We start from the raw sequence: 20,293 nt of genomic DNA on the forward strand, positions 1-20,293 counted from the left end.
TTAAGCTTGTGAATTCTGAAACATTGTATTATTGTGTCAGTATTCTCTATACCAACTGTGGGGCTCGAACCCACAACCCCAAGATCAAGAGTCTCTCTTGCTCTGGTGACTGAGTCTGCCAGCCTCCCCTGAATGAAACATTTTTAAAAAAGATTTTATTTATTTATTTTTATTTATTTGACAGAGAGATCACAAGTAGGCAGAGAGGCAGGCAGAAAGAGGGGGAGAAGCAGGCTTCCCGCTAAGCAGAGAGCCTCACTCGAGGCTCGATTCCAGGACCCTGAGATCATGACCTAAACTGAAGGCAGAAGCTTAACCCACTGAGCCACCCAGGTGCCCCTGAATGAAACATTTTTAACTGTAATTGCTTCAGTCCCTTTGGGGGTACCATTCAGAGGGAAGGACTTTTCATTTTTGTTTTTTTTTTAGGTTTTTTTTTTTTTTTTTGACAGACAGAGATCACAGGTAGGCAGAGAGGCAGGCAGAGAGAGAGGAAGCAGGCTCCCTGCGGAGCAGAGAGCCCAATGTGGGGCTGCATCCCAGGACCCTGGGATCATGACCTGAGCCAAAGGCAGACACTTTAACCCACTGAGCCATCCGGGCACCCCGACTTTTCATTTTTCTGTTTTAAAACCTTCTATGTCTCCCCCACCCCCGACCTTGTAGTAGCTTTATTATTTTTTTTTTAAATTAAGATTTTATTTACTTATTTGACAGGCAGAGATCACAAGTAGGCAGAGAGGCAGGCAGAGAAAGAGAAGAAAGCAGGCTCCCTGCTGAGCAGGAAGCCCGATGTGGGGCTCGATCCCAGGACGCTGGGCTCATGACCTGAGCAGAAGGCAGCGGCCTTAACCCACTGAGCCACCCAGGCATCCAGTAGCTCTATTTTTTGAAGACATAAGTAATTTCTGGAGTTTTTGAATGACTTGATAAGGATTTATGATATTTAGTTTAAAAAAAAATAAAAAAGGCAGGGCTGGGGTGCCTGGGTGGCTCAGGGGTTTGGGCCTCTGCCTTCAGCTCAGGTCATGATCTCAGGGACCTGGAATCGAGCCCCGCATCGGGCTCTCTGCTCAGCGGGGAGCCTGCTTCCCTCTCTCTCTCTCTCTCTGCCTGCCTCTCTGTCTACTCGTGATATCTCTCTGTCAAATAAATAAATAAAATATTAAAAAAAAAAAGTGGAGCCATAAAGTTTCAGAGTAAACCACATTAAAAAAAAAAAAAAAAAAGGCAGGGCCTATAGCTGTTATTTGCAGCGTGTGCTAAGCTAACAAAAGTGACTTAGAAAAAAGCCTGGAAGGAAATGCATGACTTTGCCCCGGTGGTTTGCATCTCCAGGTGGTGAGATTAGGTGTGATTTCCTCTCTAGTTTTTAAAATGCTCGGTATTTTGCAAATGGCTCAGAATGGCTGGTGAGATTTTGATGATAAGGGAAAGCAAAAAAATATATATTGCTTCACAGTGAAGGGGGATATGGGGGCAGTTTGGAGATATTTTGGCCCACAGCTTTTAATGACCACAACCCACAGTAGGAAATATGGTTGCATCGTGACCAAACACCTGTTTCTCTCTCTTCTTTTTATTAAGTTTACTTATTTAAGTAATCTCTACACCCAACATGGGGCTTGAACTCATGACCCTGAGATCAGGAGCTGTATGCTTTCCCAGCTGAACAAGCCAGTTGCCTCCTTCCTCTTGCTTTCTAACTCAACTTTCTCCTTTCCTTCCTGCAATATACTGATTTTTCTCCTTTCTGTTTCTATTCAGGTTTGTTATCATTTTGAGGCTGGTTACAACCTACCACATCGACTTTCTGCCCCGCAGGGTCAGACGGCCTTGACGCCCAATAATGAACTCCAGCCAGCTCCAGGGATGACCACTTGACGGAGTGTTTCTGGCCTCTGCGGGATTTCAGACGTACTGAACCAGGGTTTCATGACCGAAATGCAAATGCTGGTTGACCTGGGGAAGCTCACGTTGCCATGTGCGCCCAATGCTTATCAAGGTTAAGACCCTCCCTTGGGCCCTGCTATGGACCAGGATGGGAAGGTGTGCTAGAGCTCCTAGGGGAGGAGTTGGAGATGGGCTAGGCCCGCCCACTGGGCGGGGCGCGAGACAGAGCTTGGAAAATGTTCCTGCGGCTGACCGGGAGGTTCTGAGCCTCGGTGTCTGCCCCCGAAGGATTAAGGGGTTGGCCGAGATCCCATTTGACCGGCTGATGATGAACAATGTTGAGCACCTTCTAAAGTGCTTATGGGCCATTTGTGTATCTTTGGTGAAATATTTCTTCAAATTCTTCCCCAATTTGTAGTTGGTTTTCCTTATTACAGTGTCTGGAGGTTTTTGTTTTTTGTTTTGTTTTGTTTTGAATTTGAAAGAGAGGGAGAACACAAATGGGGGCAGGAGCAGAGGGAGAAGCAGACTCCCCACTGAGCATAGAGCCTGATGAGGTGCTCCATCCTGGGATTCCAGTATCATGACCTGAGCCAAAGGCATATGTTTAACTACTGAACCACCCAGGTGCCCGTTTTTCTGTGTGTGTGTGTTTAAGATTTTATTTATTTATTTGACAGAGAGATCACAAGTACGCAGAGAGGCAGGCAGAGAGAGGTGGAAGCAGGCTCCCTGCTGAGCAGAGAGCCCCATGTGGGGCTTGATCCCAGGACCCTGAGATCATGACCTGAAGGCAGAGGCTTAACCCACTGAGCCACCTAGGTGCCCATTTTTTGTTTTTGTTTTTTAAGATTTTATTTATTTATTTGACAGAGATCATAAGCAGGCAGAGAGGCAGGTAGAGAGAAATGAGGAAGCAGGCTCCCTGCCGAGCAGAGACCCCCGATGAGGGGCTTGATCCCAGGACACTGGGATCATGACCCGAGCCGAAGGCAGAGGCTTTAACCCACTGAGCCACCCAGGCACCCCTGTTTTGTTTTTTAATATATCCAGGAAACAAGTTCTTCAAAAGGGGTGGGGTTGGCAAATATTTCCTCCCAGTCCGTGGCTTGTTTTTGAAGTGGAAAGTTTTTACGTTTGTACAGCCAAATTTATCTTTTCAAGGGATCATGTTTTCGGGAGACTATATTAGTGCTGCTTTAACAAGCAGTTTTGCTAAACTTAATACTTGATTTTGGCCACTTCTGGAGGAAGCTCCTGTGGTGAGGGGGAGCCCCAGGACGGGTAAACACAGCACCCATTTATTAAATGATTCTGAGAAAACAGAAGTCGCTGTGGCATCTTGGGCATTTTGGGAAGACTAATCGTGACAGATATGTGAGTTGTCATCTGCCCCCTAAATTAAAAGTAAAATGACCTGGGGAGCCTGGGTGGCTCAGTGGGGTAAGCCTCTGCCTTCGGCCCAGGTCATGATCTCAGAGTCCTGGGATCGAGCCCCACATTGGGCTCTCTGCTCAGCAGGGAGCATGCTTCCTCCTCTCTCTCTGCCTGCCTCTCTGCCTACTTGTAATCTCTGTCAAATAAATAAAATCATTTAAGAAAAATGCCCTGGGGCACCTGGGTGGCTCAGTGGGTTAAAGCCTCTGCCTACTTGTGATCTGTCAAATAAATAAAATCTTAAAAAAAAAATCCATTATAGTAAAATGAGTATTACATTCATCTAGTTTCTGTGTTGTTAGGCATTTGAATATTGAAATTCTAAATTATAAACTTCCAAGTGGGAGGTGCCTGGGGTGGGGGTGGGGTGAAGTGTCTGCCCTGGAATTGAGTCCGGCCTCTGGTTCCCTGCTTGGCAGGGAGCCTGTTTCTTCCCCTCCAGCTTACCCCTGCTTCTGTTCCCTCTGTTGCTGTCAAATAAAGTCGAAAAAGAGATTTATTACTGCCTACTAATCTACAAGGTCAGTATAAAACAGGTGATGGCAGAGAGCTTGGTACCTACTCAATGCTCCCTTTACTCTTCCAGATCAAAGTCTAGTTTCAGGGTCACTTTTCAGCTTTGGACTCCGTTTCGGCTTAGGTCATCCCAGGGTGGACGGAGCCCTGCCTTGGGTTCCGTGCTGGGAATGGAGCCTGCTTGATTCTGTCTCCCCCTCCACCATGTCTCTCAAGTCTAGCTTTCCTCTTCTGAAGCATTAGATTTCACATTCCCATCCCCACTGCCTAATGCTACTCACCTCCCTGTTTCTTCACACAATGCCCAGACCACTGGATGTGGCACAAGACCAGAACAGCCCACCTACCCTTCAAGGATGGGACTGGTTTTAAGATGACAATTCCATACTTTGCAGCTGAGTTAGTGAGAGTTAAGGTCCACTGGGCAACCTCAGGCCATGATGGTTCTGAGAAACCTATACAGGATTCTGAAGAAAATTCCTTGTGTGGTAGATAAAAACTCCTCCACAGACAGGTTATAATCCAACCACTGCAGAAAGTGACCCGAGCAGGGCTCCCTTTGCTTGTTGCCAAAGGCCTGCCTCCATAGCAGACACACACAGCAAAGACGCCAAATTTCTTTAAAAATAATTTATTAGTTTTGGATCACAAAATACAGGGAAAGCACAAGGGCAGTGCCTGTGAGCCCTTGACTGTACTTCCCAGGCTACGCGTCTGGAACCACCGCTGTACAACCCTAGGCTTGGCCCCAGCGCCCTCACACCCTAACAGCTGCAGAGTATTAGCACCCAAGCCTGCGGCAAGTTCAAACACACCCACATTCACAATGCAGGGCTCCCCTCCAATCATTTTCCGATCTCAACACTGAAATAGTTGTTCCAACTATCAATTTCATTGAACTGTCAGGAAGGAGTAGGTCACAGGCAATTATGCCTCAAAACTCTTAAAGAGTTTTTTTTTTTCCTCCACCCTCTTAACAGCAAGGACTAAAACCCTTTCTGTGTTCCCAGCATTCTAAGTCCCAGGCTGCCTGTGGCTTGAGGACAGCAGCCCCGGGGAGCTCCCCATATCCTAGGGCGGCGATGGAGGAAGGGCAGGCCAGGCCAAGCATGAGGAACAAACAGTCAATTTTATTGGGCTCAGACCAGGAGTCCATGGGTCTTGAGAACTTCTGTGTATTTGTCAATTTTCTTCTCCACATTCTTTTCGGCCTGTTTCCGTAGCCTCTGTGGGGTGAAAAGGACAGATGGTGGTCAATTGCTGCTGCCCGGGAACCCACTTGTACTCTCTGCCCCAAGCTGGGCCTCAAGCAGAGGCCCCTTGGACCAAAGACCACTGTGTCCAGAGAGAGTTCACCCACAAGGCCCTGCCCAGGAGTGTGGTGTCCTCAGGTTCTGGCCCATCCTTACCATGAGCTGCTTCTTCTTCCGATAATGCATCTTGGCCTTTTCCTTTCTCTTCTCCTCCAGGGTGGCTGTTACTGCCTGGTACTTCCAGCCAACCTCATGAGCCAAGCGCCCCAGGTAAGCAAACTATGGGGGAGGGAGAAGAAAGAAGTCCTGAGCAAGGGGGGCCAGGGCGGCTATGGGAGAGGGAGCAGACAAGCTGTCCTATAGGACCCAACTTTCCCCAGCAGAGACACACCCACCCACGGAGACAGTGCCCCTGCTGGCATCAGCTGAGCCATAGGCATTATCGGCATCGCCCACAGTAGCATCCGCAGACCATCGTGAGAAAGAGCCATCATCTGCCAGTCCCGGGCCTCAAGGCTGCCCCCTAGCAAGACAACGTGGTGAAACCTGGAACTCACCTTCCGTGTAGGTTTCAGGCGCACCACCTTGAGGGCAGCAGGAACCACCATCCGCTTTTTCTGTTGGAGAAGGAGAGGGGCTTAAGAGCCCTGGAGTAAGGGACAGGCAAGGCAGAAGGCTGGCTGGAGCAGCGTCTCAGCCAGGGCTGTTCTCATGAGGGTCAAACAATGTAGGTACAACTGCAACATCACGGACGCCAGACACACGAATGCTGCGCAGCCAGCCGTCGAGCTCACCTTGTCGTAGGGTGGCGGGATCCCATCAAACACCTTGAGGCGGTCCAGGGCAGCCTGGCCTCGCTTGGTCTTGTGCGGCAGCATGCCTGTTGGTGGGAGGCACAGCAGGCTTGCTCTGCGGGGCTCACAAGGACCCCACCTCACCCCCCCAAACAGGTAGAGGGATGGCCTCAGATGGTAGTGCATGTGGAGTCATCTCATGGTCTGGGAACTCGAACACAGGTGGGAGAAGTCCTCATCACTGGCCACTCATCCCACCGACCCCTGCAGTCCTCAGGCCCAGCTCACCTCGCACGGTCCGCCAGAAGATGCGGCTGGGTGCTCGGAAGTGGTAGGGGCCGCGGGATGGGTTGGTGTTCATGCGCTTGCGGAGGAAGGCCAGGTACTTCACTGGGGAGAGAGAGCGTGCGAGGCCTCAGCCCCCAGCCACATGCTAACTTCTTCAACACACACATCCATAATCCCAAGGGCCTGTTAGGGAACGCAAATGAGCACTTCCCACCACTAGTGGGCTCACTTTTGGAGCCAATGAAGGCCAAGAATCTCCCAGGTCCACCCTCTCCAGCCATTCTCCCAGGACATAACTTAACTTACACTTGTTTCTGTAGAAATTGCCAGAAATGTTGATGCCCTCACAGCGCACAACTACAACCTTCCGGCCTAGAGGAAAAGGAAAGTGAGGCAAATAAGGACAAAGACTAGGAAGCCACCCAAGGGCTCTACCTACAAACTGGCCACCATCCATCTGCCCAGCTACTGCTGTGAACCAGAAACAGGGTTCTGCCCGTGTGGAGCTGACCACATGCACAAGAAACCCAAGACCCCAGCAGAGCTCGATTTGTGCTTAAATTAACAGCGTGATGGAAATTAATTTTCCATCTCAGAGCCCCAGATCCCAGGAGATGGGGTAGCTGCCGGGTCTCAGAGCGGTGCATGGGGTTGATCTCACAGTCGTGAGACTCAAACGAAAGATGGTGATTGTTGCTCATCACTGACCGCTGGTTGGGACTCATAACCAGGGGAGCTGAGGACAGAGCAGACTTACCCAGAAGCACCTGTTTAGCCACGATGGCCGCCAGGCGGCCCAGGAGATGGCCTCGGCCATCGAGCACCAGGACCTGGTGGAAATAAAGTGAAACTGCTTAGATGCAACCTCAGGTTTGACTCCCCAACCCAAACCAAGCATGGCTTTTTACTTGTTTCTTTCACCATTCCCCCAATGTACCTCTTACCCATGAACAGCCCTGGAAACTAGGACTCAAGGTCCACTGTACAGATATGGCCAAGAAAGCAAATGGCTGACTCACAATTTCAGTAAATGGAATAAAACAAGGGCCTTTCCGCACATCTCAGCTGCCTGAAGGGCCGGAATTCCTAAGCCCCAATTATATTCAAGGGGGAGAGGATGTGCTGGAATTTGAACAAAGGTTGGCAACACTCTGTCCTTCGACCCAGCTAGAATGTGTAATCCCTGATCCAAGTTGTGGAATCCCAACAGGCTAATTCTCTCAAGAGTATTAGTTTCCAGCACAGAACGATCAGTAAAGGAACAGGTTCAGCATAGGCGAGGCCCTGCAGAATAGCCCGGAGCATCTCCTCTACCTTACGCCGTATTCAGCTCTGGATCCCTGACGAACTGCTCAAAACCAAATCCTTAGTTTCTTCACGAGTCACGTCCCCACTCTTACCCAGCGCTTGTTAAACACTTGTGATTGTTGGAAGCAGAAGGGTACAGAATCTAAAGCCAGAATTCCTGACAATGTGACTTTGGCTAAAAATCTCCAGCCTCCTCACCTGGAAGATGAGGAGAACAGTATCTGCCTCAGGAACATTCTGCTAAGTCAACCGAATGACACCAAACACAAAGCCAACTGTACCAGGTACTCAGTGAGGGCACAGAACACGTGTTCCGAGAACTCTACCACCTTCCCGACTCCACTGTCGTGCCTCTTCCTTCCTCTACCGCTGGGACTCATTACACCCAATTCCCACGGACACCCTTTTCCCCAGCCATCCCCTCCCCTGCATGGAAGAAATCATACGAGGAGTCCAGGAACTCAGAGCCAAGCTACTGCTGCGTCCCTCGAGGGCCCCCAGGTAATTACGGGCAGTGCAGCCTTTTATCAGCTCCCTCGCCTTTAAAGCATCCGTCAGCCCCAACGAACAAGGGAAGACTAGCAACGCGTTCCTGGTCGTCCTGTAGGCAGGAACTCGGAAACCACCGGGTAAGATCTCCCACCACAGCGACCAGAGCTGCAGGGCACGGACCAGCACTCACACGAGGGTGAAGTGACGCGGGCCTGGGGCAGAGCGGGAGCGGCCTCCATTTTGGCCGATACTCGATCTACTTTATCACCTCAAGGCCGCCCAGGCGCTTCCCGCGCGCTTCCTCGCTGCTGGGGACACACGGGCCCGATTCAGCCAAGGCCTGGCTAAGAAAAAGGCAAACGAGGCCTAATTTTAAAGTAACTCTCCTCGTCTTGGGAACCCCCACAGTCGCCCGAAGAAGAAATGATGCCGCGTTTTAGTCAGCTCCGGGTCAAGTAAACCGTCGCGGTATTTTCCTATTATTCCACTGCTACAGACTTCTTTTAGGCTGAAAGCCTCGCTTTTCGCTCAATTATCGAGTTTAGGTTTCAGAACGCACCTACGAGGGAAAAGAGGGCCCAACCTTGCTCCGGCCTGGAACCCACCCCACCCCACGCCTCCCCGGCCCGCGCGGAGCCCGCACCTGCCCCTCCGCCATCTTCGGCAGCCGCCTGGGAAAGGAGGAAGGTTCGGTGCAGGGTTTCTTATCCCTTGAAACAGGGGCGGAGGAAGTGACGCCGCAGGGGCTGTACGGGCAGCTTTCCGTCTTCTCATTGGCCCAAGTGTCTCGCGCGTGCGCTGAGGGGCCCCGCTAGAAGGCGGGTCGTCTTTTAACTGTCCAATCCGGGTTCAATCCTTCTCGTCGGCTCTTAGGTGTCCATTGGTGTGCCGGGCGAGAGATCACGTGGGGTAGGAAGCGGCTCTACTGAGGCGGGGCTGGCCCGCCTTGGCCGCCATATTTTTGAGGGGCTGCTAATCTCTCGGGGATTGCCGGGGTGTCTGCGGTGGAGGGATGCGCCGTCACTCGCTAAAGCGACAGCAGGCTGCAGGGCTCGTGGTGGCCCGCAGGGGGCAAGTGGGCTCTCCCTTCAGCGCTCAATCTGGGCTTAAACGTTTGGATTCTGGTGCCTGCTCTGCCTCCTCCTGACCTGGGCGAACCCCGGCCCTGTGTGGGGCTCAGTATCCCCATCTGTAAAACAGGTGGAAGTAGGTTTCCCTATGAGATCTAAGAGTGTGCGAGGGAGTGACTTCCAGATGACTGCTGGGTCTTCTCTTCGACTGTACCCCTTGCCTCGGATGGCCCCCCCTCCAGCCCTACCTTCTCAGATCTGACCTCTCACAGTCCCAGGACTTTTTGGCTCAAGAGTCCTTTCCTCCAAAGCGTGTCCTGGGATCTCGGGGTGGGTCAGGTCACCCGCCGCGGGCTCCCGGAGTGCCTGGACTGCTGACATTAGAACGGGTGTCCTGCTCAACCGCAGCTCCCTGGGTCGCGAGTCTTCTCCTACATAGATCAGGAGCCCCGACAGGCCAGCTTCTGACGCGGTCAGGGTCAGCGCTGCAACGCACTGGCTCAGGCCCCTGTCGGGGGTCTCTCGGTACCGGATGAAACTTTGCATTAACAGAAAAACCAGGACTCACACCCCCTGTCCCATCTACAGACAGTACCTGGCCAGAGCTGGTAGAAAAGGATGATTTATATACAGTTTCCTGGGGACAAGGAGTTTGTACAGATGGGAATAGTTGGGGCTGGGGCTGTGGGCTGGCGTTGCCTTCATCCTGGGGAGAGCGTGAGCGGGGCAGCGCTGTCGAGGAAGGGACCAGTCTCTAGCTGACGTCCTCGGAGTTCCAGCTCTGTGTCCTCTGGCAGGTGACTCGTCTCTCTGGGCCTCAGTGTCCTCCTCTGTAAAATGGGATGATAGATGTGTCCGTCTCACTGGACCCTCTGGGGATCCGTGGACAGAGGAGAGCACCAAGCTCAGCGCTCTGCACAGACTCAGTACTACAAACAATTCCATTTCCAGTGAGTGCCCACTATGTGTCGTGGCATCACTGTCCAAGAGATCTTTGCAGAGTTCTGCGAAGATGGAACCTGTGAGATCCGCGCTCTCCCACACAGCCACCCAGCAGCCACGTGAGAATACTGAGCACTCGAAATGTGCCCACGGTAACTGAGGAGCTGAGTTTTACATTTTACCTAATTTAAACTTAAACTGGTAGTGTGCTTATTAGAAGAGCAGGGAAGCAGAGTGGACAGGAGCAAGGATATGAGGAAAACTTCCCAACTGGCTACCCTTTCCCAAAAAATTGTAATAAAAATTACTGTACAGAAACAAGTGCTGAAATGAAAAATCACTTAAACTTAGAAACTGATCCTGGGGGTGCCTGGGTGTCTCATTCAGTTAAGCATCCGACTCTTGATTTTTTGGCTCAGGTCATGATCTCACTGTTAGGGGACTGAGTCCCACAGGTGTGGAGCCTGCTTAAGATGATCTCTCTCTCCCTCTATCCCCCCAATCCCCCCAAAGAAAAAAGGAAACTGATCTTGGGTACTTGGAAAACTTGTTTCTTTCTCCTTTTTTTGAAAACTTTTGTTTCAAAACTTGAGCAGGTTAGTCTACTTTTGCAAATGTAAATTTCAAGAACTTTAAGTAGAGGGGAAGTCATTTGTTTTCTTTGTTTGTTTGTTTAAGTAGGCTCCACATCCACTGTAGAGCCCAAGGCAGGCCAAACCCATGACCCAAGATGAGACCAAGAGTCAAGACGCCAACTGATGGAGTCACCCAGGTGCCCCTGGGGGAAAAAATTTTTTTTAAGTAATCTCTATGCCTAACGTGGGGCTTGAACTCACAACCCTGAGATCCACAGTCACATGCTTTACTGAGAGAGCCAGGTGCCCCAATTATTCTAAAGTTTTCAACAACATATATGGCTTGTGATTATTTCTGTTGTGTTCTCTTTAAGGGCTTTGCATGCACTTAAACTCCCAGATGGCTCTATGATAGAAAGATTATTATTAGAGTCTTTTGTATAGATAAGGAAACTGAGGCAGAAGAATGAAAAGCTTAGATTTCCAGAATGCCCAGAGTCAAATCCTGGTTCTGTCACTCATGTGCTCAGTGACTTTTGGCAAATTGTTTACCTCTCTGTGCCTTGGTTTCAGCCTCTGTGAAACAGAATAATCATGGCACCAGCTTCTCATTTAAATTAATTTGTAGAAAGCCCCAGCGTAAGGGCTGTATCACTGAGGCATTGTATGTGCCAACAATTATTGCAAAATGTTTCTTGTTAGAACCTTCTGGGCCCATCAAGAGCCCACTAGGGCCTCCCCAGCTTCCTCCTTCCTGGCCCACTTGCCTCCTGCCTCCACACCTGTCTTCCATCACTCACCTCCCCTACCTCCCTGCTGCCCTGGGCAGGAAGTCCCAGCTCCCCTACTCAATGTTTGGGGCCTAGACTTTTCACACCCACACTCACACCCAACCCCGGGCTCGCTGAAGTTACTGGAACACCCAGAGCTTTTTCACACCTGGAGGGCTTTGCAGAGGTGGTTCTCTCCGCCTGCTTCAGGAGGCCACTCTCTTCGGGCCTGCAGACTCCTGTAGCCAAATAGCTCCCCTGGGGACCCTCACAACCTTCCCCATCCCTACTGAGCTCACCCTCTTTCCCTAATCTCTCAGCTCCCCACCATTTCCCACTGGGCCAGACCCAGGGTCATCTGTGCCACCTGCCCAAGCCTGTCAGTCTCCAGCCCTGTCCTTTTTTTTTTAAGATTTTATTTTATTTATTTATTTTTAAAGGCATTATTTCTTTATTTGATAGACAGAGATCACAAGTAGGCAGAGAGGCAGGCGAGGGGGTGGGGAAGCAGGTTCCCTGCCGAGCGGAGAGCCAGATGCGGGGTTCCATCAAGCCTGGGATCAAGCCCTGTGTTGGGCTCTCTGCTCAGCAGGGAGCCTGCTCCCTGCCCCCTTGCCTGCCTCTCTGCCTACTTGTGATCTCTCTCTGTCAAATAAATAAATAAAATCTTAAGAAAAAAAAAAAAAGAGTCACATACCCCACTGACTGAACCAGCTGTGGACCCTTCAGCCCTGTCCTTCTTGATCCCTGACCCCTGACTCTGCCTGACCCTCCTCTCCATCCCCATGATGCTGGTCCTAGCCCTGACTCAGGCCTTGTCCTCTCACCCTGGACCCTCAGCCAGCCTCCAGTCTGTCCTCCCTCCTGGCCCCAGCAACCCCCACCCCCAACGAAGTCCAGGGTTCTCAGCCTGCTGAAGGGTTCACCAACATGAGTCCACACTTCATGAGCCACAGAGGCAGGATATCCTGGAGACTGGAGGCATAGGTCACCTGTAGCTGCCAGCCCCCAGACCTCCCCATGCCCTCTGTCCACCTGCAGACTCACTTGCTCCCCAGGGTAGGCTGTCCTCCGCCTCCTTCTCTGCCAGTGCAGGCACCAGGCAGCAGCCATCAGCAGGAGAGCCACGGGCAGCAGCAGCAAGAGCAGCAGCAGGGGGGCCTGAGGGGCTGGCAGGGCTGTGGCCTCCAAGGCCCCGGGACTCCTCGGGGGCAGCAGCGTGGAAGAGTCTGAGGCAAGAAAAAGAGGCTGGGTGACTGAGGAGAAGGGCTGGGCCAGACAAGGGAAGGAAATAAAAGCAGGCCCGGTGCTGGCTGTGTGACCTGAGGTGGGCCACCTGTCTCTCTGTGCCTCAGTCTCCTCACCTGTAAAATGGGGATGTTCATTATACCCACTGGGTAAGGTAGTCACGAAAATTAAATGAGTGGCCACACAGGAAGTTCTTAGAACAGTGTGGCACCAGTCAGTTTGCATTTTCTTTTACAATTTGACATATGTATTGCTAGTGCTTATGTATTGATTTGTTTATTCCTTTTTCCTCCAGTGGGCTGTGAGCTCCCTGTGGGCTCTGGGGTCTTTGTGCCCTCTATACCCCCACCCCGCTGCTCTCTCTTCCCCTCACTTGCCAGACTCCAGGCACATGTGCCTCTTCACTGTTCCCTAAACATGAAGGCAGGTTTCTGCCTCAGGGCCTTTGCACTGGCTGTTCTCATTTTCCCAACCCTCAGCGATGTTCTAGCCAACCACCTCATGCCATGATTCGATCACCCTGTTGTAATTTGCCTGCATGGGGCTCAGTACACTCAGATCTTTTCCTGTTAATTACTTGGTTGCATGTTTGTTGCCTGTTGCCTCAATTAGCATGTCAACCCTACACGTGCAAGCACCTGGGTCTCATTCTGAGCTGTGTTGCTAATGCTGGGTACCCAGGAGGTGCCTAATAAAATGTGGTTGAATGAATAAACAGTCATAAATGTAAGTACAAATGAGCAATGAAGCTTAATATAGAGGGCAAGATGATCGGAAGTATGGGGAGAAAGTAAGAAAATTAGAGGGGAAGGTTTTTAAATATCTTTCTTGGGGCGCTTGGAAGCTCAGTCGGCAGAGCATGCGACTCTTCACCTCACGGTTGCGAGTTTGAGCCCCATCTTGGGTGTAGAGATTACGAAAAATAAAAATAAAGATGAGAACTTGACAGATGCAGTACCAAACACAAGGATAGGAAGCTTCTGAATAATACCAGGGTAAGGTGGGGAGAATACTTCACACAGACTCAACCCTGATCCTATCAAGAAAATTAATCTCATTTTTTCTTTTCCTCCTAAGACAGGGTCAGTTACAGAACTTGTTATGGACTTGGCCATAAAGTAAACTTTTTTTTTTTTTTAAGATTTTATGTACTTATTGGAGAGAGATAGAGCGCGCGCAAACACATGAATGGGGGTCCAGGAGAGGGAAAAGCAGGCTCCCTGCTGAGCAGGGAATCCAACGCAGGACTCGATCCCAGGACCCTGGGATCATGACCTGAGCCAAAGGCAGAAGCTTAACCAACTGAACCACCTGGGAGCCCCAAAGTAAACCTCAATATGCTGGGCCAAGTCAAGTACCCACAGCGCATAGTCTCTCACACACTCTGATGACATTATTTCTCATTGATCCCTTAGAGCCGTGGGGCCGTTGACACATGGTCTCTGTCGACTCTGAATTCCCACATGCCATCCTTGTTAAATACACACTTGTGATAGAGACTTAGTAGGGGATAGAGGATGTAAAATATCTCACTAATTTTTAAAAAAATACTTTAAATCTTTAAAACAAAACAAAACAAAATAGAATTGAAAACAGTATCAGGTATGTGTTCAAATAGTACTACTTTGGAGCCATTTGGTTAAATATGATTTGTGATTTCAATGATGAATTTTTTTTTAAATAGTTTATTTATTTATTTAACAGGGAGAGAGATCACAAGTAGGCAGGGAGGCAGACAGAGAGCGGGGGAAGAAGGCTGCCTACTGAGCAGAAAGCCAGATTCAGGGCTTGATCCCAGGACCCTGGGATCATGACCTGAGCTGAAGGCAGAGGCTTTAACCCACTGAGCCACCCAGGCGCCCCTCAATGATTATTTATTTATTTATTTATAATTTTTAAATTTTTTTTTTAAATTAAAAAAAAATTTTTTTTAAAAGATTTTATTTATTTATTTGTCAGAGACAGAGGGAGAGAGAGCGAGTGAGCACAGGCAGACAGAGAGGCAGGCAGAGGCAGAGGGAGAAGCAGGCTCCCTGCCGAGCAAGGAGCCCGATGTGGGACTCGATCCCAGAACCCTGGGATCATGACCTGAGCCGAAGGCAGCGGCTTAACCCACTGAGCCACTCAGGCGTCCTAATTTTTTAATTTTTTAAAGATTTCTTTTTTTTTTTAAGATTTTATTTATTTATTTGTCAGGGATAGAGGGAGAGAGAGCGAGCGAGCGCAGGCAGACAGAGAGGCAGGCAGAGGCAGAGGGAGAAGCAGGCTCCCCGCCGAGCAAGGAGCCCGATGTGGGATTCGATCCCAGGACGCTGGGATCATGACCTGAGCCGAAGGCAGCTGCCCAACCAACTGAGCGATCCAGGCGCCCCAAATTTTTTAAAGATTTTATTTATTTATTTGACAGAGATCACAGGTAGGCAGACAGGCAGGCAGAGAGGAGGAAGCAGGCTCCCTGCTGAGCAGAGAGCCTGATGTGGGGCTCGATCCCAGAAACCTGAGATCATGACCTGAGCCGAAGGCAGAGGCTTTAACCCACTGAGCCACCCAGGCGCCCCTCAATGATGAATTATTAAGAATAATTTTATTTTATTTTATTTTATTTTAAAGATTTTATTTATTTATTTGACAGAGAAAGACCACAAGTAGGCAGAGAGGCAGGCAGAGAGAGAGAGGAGGAAGCAGGCTCCCTGCCGAGCAGAGAGCCCGATGCGGGACTCGATCCCAGGAACCTGAGATCATGACCTGAGCAGAAGGCAGCGGCTTAACCCACTGAGCCACCCAGGCGCCCCGAATTATTAAGAATAATTTTAAAGGGGCGTCTGGGTGGCTCAGTCGTTAAGCATCTGCCTTTGGCTCAGGTCATGATCCCAGGGTCCTGGGATCGAGTCCTGCACTGGGCTCCCTGCTCTGCGGGAATCCTGCTTCTCTCTCTGCCACTCCCTCCTGCTTGTGTTCCCTCTCTTGCTGTGTGTCTGTCAAATAAATAAATAAATAAATCTTTTAAAAAAAGAATAATAATTTTAAAATTATGAAGCCAATAGCATTGTTCTAAAGGACTGATTTGCTGCTGTCCAGGGCTAAGGGTGGGAATTATTCAAAGGGGGTCAAGTTAAGTCGTGTGATTGCGGTGGGGATCACAAGAAGCCACACGTATAATAAAATTGCAAAGACATCTATGCTTTTACGGAGTGAACTGTGTCCCTCAAAATTAATACATTGGAATCCTAACCCCCAGTACCTTGGAAGGCGACCTCATTTAGAGACGGTCTTTACACCAATAACCAAGTTATAATGAGGTCATCGGGGGGGGGCCCTCAGCCCATATGTCAGGTGTCCTTATAAAAAGGGGAAATCTGGACACGGAGGCGTGCACAGAGGGAGAAAGCCAAGTGAACGTGAAAATGGTCATCAGCAAAGCCCAAGGAGAAAAGCCTGGAATAGAACCTTCCCTCTGAGCCTTGGGAAGGAGCCAATCCTACCAACCCTTTGATTTCAGACCTCTGACCTCCAGAATCGTGACATAATCTACGTCTGTTGTTGCGATCACCCGGTTCACGCTACTTAGTCCCGCCAGCCCTAAGATACCAACACGCGCGGGCACACAAGTGCGTATGCGTGACTCGTAAACTGGGCATCAACTCTGGACTATAGGGCGGGACTGGACCCTGCCGTATTTCTGGTTCGGCTATCGTGCTATCAGGAATGGGAAGCATGGGTAAAGGGCATCCAGGACCAGCCCCCCACCCCACCCCCTGTACAATTTCTTTGTACCCTCCTTTGAATCTGGAATGATTCCAAAAGAAAACGTTTTAAAGACAAGACCACCATTCATTTTCTACAAAAGTAACGGGGTGGGGAGTGAATTCACTTAAAAAAAAAAAAAAAAAACAGGGGCGCCTGGGTGGCTCAGTGGGTTGGGCCACTGCCTTCGGCTCGGGTCATGATCTCAGAGTCCTGGGATCGAGCCCTGCATCGGGCTCTCTGCTTGGCGGGGAGCCTGCTTCCTCCTCTCTCTGTGTCTGCCTCTCTGCCTGCTTCTCATCTCTCTCTGTCAAATAAATAATCTTTAACAAACAAACAAACAAACAAACAAAAAAACAAAATAAACAAAAAAAAACCCCCCAAAACCTTTAAAAACCTTGGTCGTTAGAGGGAACCATGGATGGCTCGTTAGTTAAGCCTCTGCCTTCAGCTCAGGTCATGGTCTCAGGGTCCTGGGATCGAGCTCCGCATGGGGCTTTCTGCTCCGCAGGGAGCCTGCTTCCCTCCCACCCCCACCCCTGCCTGCCTCTCTGCCTACTTGTGATCTCTCTCTGTGTCAAATAAATAAATAAAAAATCTTTATAAAAACCAAAAAACCTTGGCTGCTAGAGAATCTGCACTTACACAAGCGGTTGCAATGTTTCTACAGGACAGGGCTGCCTTGGAGAAATAGGCAGGGGTTATGGTTCCCTTGTCAGAGGTGAGGAAAATGAGACCCAGCTAAAGGACCGAACTTGGGGGAACACGCCCAAAGTCACATAGCCAGTGGGAGCAGGGTGGGGTCTGGGCTGGCCAGGACGGGGTGGGGTGGGGGGTGTGTGAGGGGCTGTGTGATGGGGGAGGGGAGGGGGGCTGGAGGATGTTGGGGGGGGCTTTTACCCGGCTGACACTGCAGCTCCAGACACCCAGAGAAATTCCTGCGGGTGATCCAGGGTTTCAAGGCTGCCAGCTGCTGGGAGGTGTCCTGCAGGAGGTGGGAGATGTTGGTCTGGACGAAGCGAAGACAGCTGGGGAGGGGCTGGGGGCAGGGGAGGGAGACGTCACCAGGGCTTCGCCCCCACAGTCTGCTCAGGCCAAGGGCCTTCCCTGCCTGGCAATGCCTACCAGGGGCCCCCCCTTGGAGGCCTGGGTCACAGAAGGAGTTCGGACCACTGTCCCCCAGGGTTGCTAGGGGGAGAGAACCCCTCTGCAGCACCCAGCAATAGAACCTGAGAAATAAACTCGGAATCGGTGCACTGGGCCCAGGACTCCCGCCCTCATTTAGTCTCTGGAGAAGTGCTCTTTCCAGCAAGGGGGTTCCCAGGGGGCTGGGGGTTCCAGCCCCACCTTCCCTGGGTTGCTAGTCAAAGGAAATCTCCAGCAAGGTCTAGCATAGCTTGGCTTCCAATCCCCAGGAAGGTAACTCGCTCCCCTAGCTTGTCCCCCAAGTTCAGGGCTTACCTGGAAAGAACATAAAGTGACAAAGTGTATCTCCGTGTTGACGTCCTCCAGTAGATTTTGCATGCGGGACCCGGCCACAGCCTTGAGCCGTCCTATCCAGTGCTGGGCCAGGACCAGGCGCCAGAAGGCCCCGCAGAGCTCGTCCTGGGAGAGACAGCCCCAGCTCGGGTCTGCCCGGCAGAGGTGGCTGGGGGCTTGGACTGGTGGGGCAGGAAGGGTGAGGGGCTGGGGCTGGGAGTCCTGCATCCCCGGGATGGGTGGTGGGGGAGGGAGAGGAGGAGGAGGAGGGGACCGCAGCCAGTCGGCCAACTCGTCCCCCGAGGGGCGGTGCTTCTCAAGTCTCTCCTTCCCACCTCAGCCCTAGCCCCGCCCATCGGTGACTCACGTCCTGCAGGTTGGAGGCGACGGTGACCGGGTAGTCCTGAAGCAGGTAATCAGACTGCGGGAGAAAACAGGGTCAGGCGGGGCTGAGGACGGGAGAAAACAGAACTATGGGGACGCAGAGGCAGAGAAAGAGGGGGACAGTGAGCCGAAGGGGACAGAGACCCACACACAGAGGGGACAAATGAAGAGAGCCAGGTACAGGGACCCACAGAGAGGGGGACAGTGGGCCAGAGGGTGGAGGACAGGGACCCAGAGAGAGGGGGACAGCGAGCCAGAGAAAGAGCGGGATAGTGAGCTGAGGGGCACAGAGACCCACAGAGAGGGAACCAATGAAGAGAGTAGGGGACAATGACCCCGAGAAAGCAGGACAGCGAGCCAGAGGGACACAGACACAGGACACAAGGACAAGGACACAGAGAGTGGGGGACAGGGACCCACAGAGAGAGGGGGGAGACAGGGACCCAGAGAGGGGGACAATGAACCAGAGAAAGGGGACAGGGAACCCTAAAGAAGGACACCTAGACGGGGAGGTCGGTCCCAGTGACGGAGCCAGGGCCTCAGGCAGGCGCCCGGGGAGGCTGGGACATGCCCCTCACCAGCTTGTGGATGGTGGCCGAGAAGGTGGAGGAGATGGGGCTGTGGCTGAAGGAGCAGTCGGGGGTCCCGCGGAGGCCAGGGCTGAGCAGCAGCAGCAGCAGCAGGGAGGTCTGGGGGCGCGACACGGGGCGGGGGCGCCCTCTGTTGGCTCCACACGCACCCCTCGCCTGCGCCCCCCCAGCCCCCATCTGTCTCTCTGCCGTCTTTCTCCTTTTCCAGGTCTCATTCCCTCCCGTCCAGGGCTCGGCCCTCCTCCTTCTGGCTTCCGTGTCCCTCTGAGAGCAGCCTTCCCCAGTCTCCTCTCTGCCTCTAGGCTGACCCTTCTGGCTCCTCTCCCCATCTGCCGGCTGTGCCTGAGGCTCCCATCTCTCCTTGCCTCAGCCCCAGGCTTTCCCTCTCTGCTCCTCTCTCCCGTTTCTCTCTCCGCCTGTGTCCTACCTTCCCGTTTGTGTCCACCTCCCTCCATTTCTTTCCCCCACCCCTGCCCATGTCCCCCTCCTCTGTCCATGTCCCCCACCCCTGCCCATGTCCCCCACCCCTGTGCACATACCCTGCCCTGTCCGTGTCCCACCCCGTCCATGTTCCCACCCCTGCCCATGTCCCCCCTCCTCTGTCCATGTCCCTCTCTCCTGCCCGTGTTCCCCACCCCTGTGCACGTACCCTGCTCCACCCATGTCACACCTCTGCCCATATCCCCCACCCTTGCCCATGTCCTCACCCCGTGCATGTTCCCCTGCCCTGTGCATGTGCCCCACCCCTTCCTTCTCTCCCTTACCCCTGTCCATGTCCCCCTCCTCTGTGCATCTGCTCTCTCAGCTCCGCCCACCTTGGTATTGCTCTGCCTTTCCCCCGCCTTGTCCCCCAGGTATACGCACTGTTGGGCTCCCGGCTGGCGCCAGCACTATCATCTCGGCCGGAGGCCCCTCATGCCTATGGCCGGATCTTGGAGGGGACAGAAGAGGGAGTCTCAGACCCTCACACCCCAGCCCCTTCCTCACCCGCCCCTTCACCTCCCCACCCCTCCCTTGGCTCCTTGATGTGGCTAAGTTTCCGCCTCCTACTCCCTCGGGCTTCCTGCGTGAGCCCCAGTTATGGTGAAAACTCATCTCCCCTTCTAAGAACCCCGACGTCCGGTCCTCGGAACCCTTCCCAGGCCAGGGACCCAGCGACCTGACCCCCATCCCTCCTCCCTCATCCAGGAGGGGGACCCCAGCCCCGCCCCTCGGGGACCCAGAGTCCATTTCTCCTCACGCACCAGGCTTGCCCCGGCTGGGCGTGGAAGGGGCCAGACCGGGTGACAGCCAGAGATCGAAAGCGAAAGGAAATTTTGGGGGGCGACAGTGAGCTGGGGTGGATCTGGCTGAGGCGAGGGGCGCCCCCTGGTGGTGACAGGTGGCGGCCGACTCGCGCCCCCAGAGTCCTGAGCTGGGTGGAAGCTCTGGCTGGGACACACGACAAAGGGGGAGCTGCCCCCAGCCGGAAGCAATGCCCGCAGGGCAAGGAGACGGCCAGCCTGGGGCC

General features: G+C 52.3%; 2 protein-coding genes and 4 non-coding genes across 9 annotated transcripts; all 6 read right to left on the reverse strand.

Annotated features, from left to right (window-relative positions):
- Positions 1-4,956: 4,956 nt before the first annotated feature.
- On the reverse strand, positions 4,957-8,724 carry RPL13A (ribosomal protein L13a). The gene is made up of 8 exons (XM_044256881.1): positions 8,625-8,724; positions 6,939-7,011; positions 6,488-6,553; positions 6,182-6,283; positions 5,894-5,979; positions 5,657-5,716; positions 5,256-5,378; positions 4,957-5,072 (listed from the first exon to the last, which is right to left on the reverse strand). Exons 1-8 carry the CDS (start codon positions 8,637-8,639, stop codon positions 4,986-4,988), a joined length of 612 nt encoding a protein of 203 aa, XP_044112816.1. The 5' UTR covers positions 8,640-8,724; the 3' UTR covers positions 4,957-4,985.
- LOC122914864 lies at positions 5,512-5,598 on the reverse strand. The gene has a single exon (XR_006385928.1). It is a non-coding gene; the product is annotated as a small nucleolar RNA SNORD35 (small nucleolar RNA).
- On the reverse strand, positions 5,786-5,856 carry LOC122914861. Its single transcript, XR_006385926.1, has one exon. It is a non-coding gene; the product is annotated as a small nucleolar RNA SNORD34 (small nucleolar RNA).
- Positions 6,058-6,142, reverse strand: LOC122914857. The gene has a single exon (XR_006385923.1). It is a non-coding gene; the product is annotated as a small nucleolar RNA Z195/SNORD33/SNORD32 family (small nucleolar RNA).
- On the reverse strand, positions 6,809-6,892 carry LOC122914858. Its single transcript, XR_006385924.1, has one exon. It is a non-coding gene; the product is annotated as a small nucleolar RNA Z195/SNORD33/SNORD32 family (small nucleolar RNA).
- Positions 8,725-9,657: 933 nt separating the features above from the next.
- FLT3LG (fms related receptor tyrosine kinase 3 ligand) lies at positions 9,658-20,084 on the reverse strand. 4 transcript variants are annotated; one of them, XM_044256884.1, is made up of 8 exons: positions 20,028-20,084; positions 19,648-19,714; positions 18,772-18,882; positions 18,177-18,230; positions 17,792-17,935; positions 17,231-17,369; positions 12,386-12,567; positions 9,658-9,881 (listed from the first exon to the last, which is right to left on the reverse strand). In XM_044256884.1, exons 2-8 carry the CDS (start codon positions 19,678-19,680, stop codon positions 9,753-9,755), a joined length of 792 nt encoding a protein of 263 aa, XP_044112819.1. In that variant the 5' UTR covers positions 19,681-19,714; positions 20,028-20,084; the 3' UTR covers positions 9,658-9,752. The 4 variants fall into 4 exon arrangements, with proteins under 4 accessions (XP_044112819.1, XP_044112818.1, XP_044112817.1 ...); XM_044256883.1 differs by lacking the exon at positions 20,028-20,084 and having other exon boundaries at positions 17,231-17,315; positions 19,648-19,901; XM_044256882.1 differs by lacking the exon at positions 20,028-20,084 and having other exon boundaries at positions 19,648-19,901.
- Between the last annotated feature and the right edge of the window lie 209 nt (positions 20,085-20,293).

This window comes from Neovison vison, chromosome 7, assembly GCF_020171115.1.
Source record: "Neovison vison isolate M4711 chromosome 7, ASM_NN_V1, whole genome shotgun sequence".
Taxonomy (NCBI): Eukaryota; Metazoa; Chordata; class Mammalia; order Carnivora; family Mustelidae; genus Neogale; species Neogale vison.